This window comes from Cynoglossus semilaevis, chromosome 3 (genome assembly GCF_000523025.1).
Source record: "Cynoglossus semilaevis isolate Cse_v1.0 chromosome 3, Cse_v1.0, whole genome shotgun sequence".
Lineage (NCBI taxonomy): Eukaryota > Metazoa > Chordata > Actinopteri > Pleuronectiformes > Cynoglossidae > Cynoglossus > Cynoglossus semilaevis.
The window spans coordinates 13,812,567-13,816,261 of NC_024309.1; the positions used below are offsets into that span (position 1 = coordinate 13,812,567).

At 45.5% G+C, this 3,695-nt stretch overlaps 1 protein-coding gene across 1 annotated transcript in view; it reads right to left on the bottom strand.

Annotated features, from left to right (window-relative positions):
- Nucleotides 1-2,686: 2,686 nt before the first annotated feature.
- LOC103377427 (transcription factor Sox-17-alpha-like) overlaps nucleotides 2,687-3,695 on the bottom strand; it is a gene marked incomplete at its 5' end in the record, with an annotated part of 1,547 nt that continues 538 nt past the window's right edge. The window contains one exon of the mRNA XM_025054700.1: nucleotides 2,687-3,303. Coding sequence (XP_024910468.1) covers nucleotides 2,687-3,303 — 617 coding nt within the window. The remainder of the gene's footprint in view (nucleotides 3,304-3,695) is intronic.

Below are 3,695 nucleotides of genomic sequence, written 5' to 3' on the forward strand. Positions count from 1 at the left end.
CCCTCCTCCTCCTCGGTCACTGCCAGTCAGTCGGGTGTCGTGTTTGTGTTAATCATCCTGTGAGTGTTTGTTGAGCGTCTCTTTGCTCAGAGACTCTCTGCTCCGAGTGTTGTGTCTCCTCAGCAGGTCACGAGGTCACGAGGTCACACCCGGACCTGACGGTCGCCCGCCGGCCGCCACCGTCGTCGAAGAGACGGCAGAATCACTGCAGTGACGAGAGTCGCCTGGTCCGTAAACAGGCTCTTTATTTAGTTAGCCTGAGCTAACGCTAGCTGAATGTTAGCACAAGGCGGACAAAAGGGCTTTAATCCTGGCTAATAAGATGAGTAAAGACAGCCCTGGAAGAGACGTGGATCAAACTGTGGCTAAATGTAGCTTAATGCTAGCCGTAATGGCTAGAAAAGCTAAAGTTAGCCTAAGAGTTAGCAAAACGTTAGTCCTGAAATAGCAACTTTTTTTTTTCTTTTTACTTTGGAAGAGTTAGAAAGAGATAGGACAGGAACCTGCAGAGTGTGTGTGTTGGTGTGTGTTGGTGTGTGTGTGTAGCTTCTTCCTGTCGCAGCTTCCTCCTCAGCTCCAGAGGGAGCTCACGTCCCTGCAGGATAATTCTCGGATGAGCATTATCTCCAGGCTGCAGCCTCACATTTACCCAGACTGCCGTCAGCACAGGAAGCTATCAGTGACCTCCGTGGTGGGACCTGGACCTGATGAACCTCAATTTGGCCCAAGAATAATCTGAAGGTGCTCAGAGAGGAGCTAAAAATAGAATGGATGTCAGCGGTGGAGGAACCGGATCACTGAGACTGGAAAAGAGTTCTCAGGTTAGGGAACGTTAAAAAAAAAAAAAAAAAAAAAAACACCATCAAATTTTTACATCAGATTCTGACCTGCCTCCTGGTTTTTTTTTTAGTCCTTAGACCAGACTAAGAGGCAGGTAACCTGGTGTCAAAGGTCATCCTCCAGAGAGTGAATCCTCTGATGGAAACACCACAGAAGAAGAGAGCGCAGACCGAAATCAAAATTTAAAGTTCTTTATTATGTTACGTGAGCAGCAAAAAAAAATATTATAAAAATTATGAAAACACCATTTATTTACGTGTTAACCTCACGGTCCACAAAAAGGTGGGTTGCGGCCCTGGCACTGGGCCACGGGCCACCATTTGAGGTCCAGTCAAAGTGACTCATCAGGCTGCAATTTTGACCACTGTTATAAGTTTTATATATTCTATGAAAAAAATAATAATCAGAAAACAGTTGCAGCATTAAGCCACCAGGGGGCGTCTTACAGTTTAAACCCAGCTCCTTGTATCCAGTAGGTGTCTAACCCAGCAGGTCAAAGCCCAGTGAGGCTGAGCCTCAACAGGGTTTGATACCCGTCATGACGCTGAGCTCCTGCGGCTGTTTATGTCACCGATGTTTTCACCTGGACTCCAGAGATCGACCAGTTGTTTTTCCTTCAGGAACTTCCTGCCTCGGCTCATTAACGGCCGCAGTCGGAGGAAAAACAAGTCGAGGCTGAAGCTCCGAGTCACAGCCGATCAAACCACTTGTTTTTATTATCGCGATTCCGCTGCTCCTCCGACGTCAGCCGCGTCCCAGCACCCTCCGCAGAACCCTGTCATGGAGCGTCTGCTGCAGGGTGGTGGTGGTGGTGGTGGGAGTTGAACCGACGTCACATTTCTTCCGTCCATTCAGGTGCAGTGGGTTCACAGCAGGTCGTCACTTTCATCCGTCCCTGCAGCCGGGACAGGAACTTTCCCTCCAACATTTTTTAGCTCTGACTGCAGTCACTGACTCACTGTCGCCTCCGCACAGTCGTGTTTGGAACACACGGTGGAGGAGGGGGTTAGCCCTTTTTGCCTTACAACGAGGAGGTCAGCAGTTTGATTCCCAGTGTGGGATCATTTCCTCCCACAGTCAAAAGACGTGCAGTGGGTTGTTTTGTTGTTCACTCTGAACCGTAGGTGTGAATGTGAGTGTGAACGGTTGTTTGTTTGTAGCATTTTAGCTAACGTTTAGGCTAATTAAATTCTATGAATATTTTTTTCTAGTCTTTTCTGGTTTAACATCTAATGGCAGTTAATGGAAAAAATTATTTTTTTGCTAAGGTCCAGCCTTTAATGGCTAACCTTTAGCTATGTCTAGGCTAACTAGTTTTGGCTAATCTGTAGCTATAGCTTTGTAAATTTTTTCTTTTTTTTTACTGAACTTATTCATAATTATTCAACATATTTATACATTGGCTAACTTTTAGCTGTTTGTGTTATTATTTTCAAAGCACTGCAAGACACTCTATGCATTATGGGAAATGTAGGAAATGTCATCATCCACAACCAATGGCTTTATGAAGTTATTTATTTCATATTTTTTCATAACTTCTTTTTGAATGACTATCAGATATTTCACTTTATTTTTTTTAAGCTAACTTTAAGGTATTTTTTCTGCTAACTTTTAGTTTTTGCCATTTCAGCTCACTGACCTTTGGCTCCTTCTATATAATAATATTACAGGGAAATGACGACTTATGATTTGAATTCGTTATTTATTAACATTTTATTATTTACACAAGACATGGTTAATTATAAAAAAACACATTTTTAAAAACTTTTAACACTTTTTTTTTCAGTCCAGTTGAAGTTCAATAATTTAAATAAATACACATTTTTCCGGCTTTTTTTTTTTTTTTTCACGACAGCTCCGCCCTGTGGCCGCTCTGCTCACTGTAGCTGCTGGGGTCCACCGACTCGGGCCTGCTGGGGGACGGGCCCAGGTACTGTTCAAACTCACTGCGGTCCAGATCGTACAACATGTCCATCTGAACGCGCTCCAGGTAGAACTCCAGGGGGGGTCCGCAGGCACTGAGCAGACCCCCGCACCCCCGGGCCTCACACTGCTCCGGCTGAGGCCCCGCAGAGAACCCGTACTGCAGGTGCTGGTGGTACAGGGGCTCCACGGGGTACGCGGGCGGACCGGCGTACACCGGTGGTTCTGCTGGGCCCTGCGGCGGAGAGTCCGGGAAAACCGCAGCGTTCTGGTAGCTGCCGTACAGGGGGGGGTAGTTGGCGTGGGTGAAGTTCTGCTGCTGGTTCTGGAGCAGGTAGCTGAGGTTGTAGGGCACGGTGAGGCCGGAGCTGCACAGAGACGCCTCGCTGCTCTGGGCCTTGGAGTTCTTCTTCAGCTGCTTCCTGCGGCGCGGTCGGTACTTGTAGTTGGGGTAGTCGATGGTGTGCTGGACTCTCAGACGCTCCGCCTCCTGCATGTAGGGTCGCTTCTCAGCCAAGGACATGGCCTTCCAGGTCTTCCCTGTAGGAGCGGACAGAGCGCAGGTCAGAGACAGTTAGTTCATGGCTAACCTTTAGCTACTTTATAGTTATTTTTCTATTGTTACTGGGTTTTTTTGCTTAGCTAACTTTAGCTATTGTTGCTATATTCTATGATTGTTTTTAGCTATCGCTAGTTTTCATCTTAGCACTTTAAGTTTAACAGTTAGTTCATGGCTAACCTTTAGCTAATTAATAGTTATTTTTCTATTGTTACTGAGTTTTGTTTTTTTTTTTGCTTGGCTAACTTTAGCTATTTTTGCTATATTCTATGATTGTTTTTAGCTATCGCTAGTGTCAAACTTTAGGCATTTTTAGTCACTGAGCTGTGACTGTGAATATATCGACTATAACAATCCTATAAAACTTTTGGAC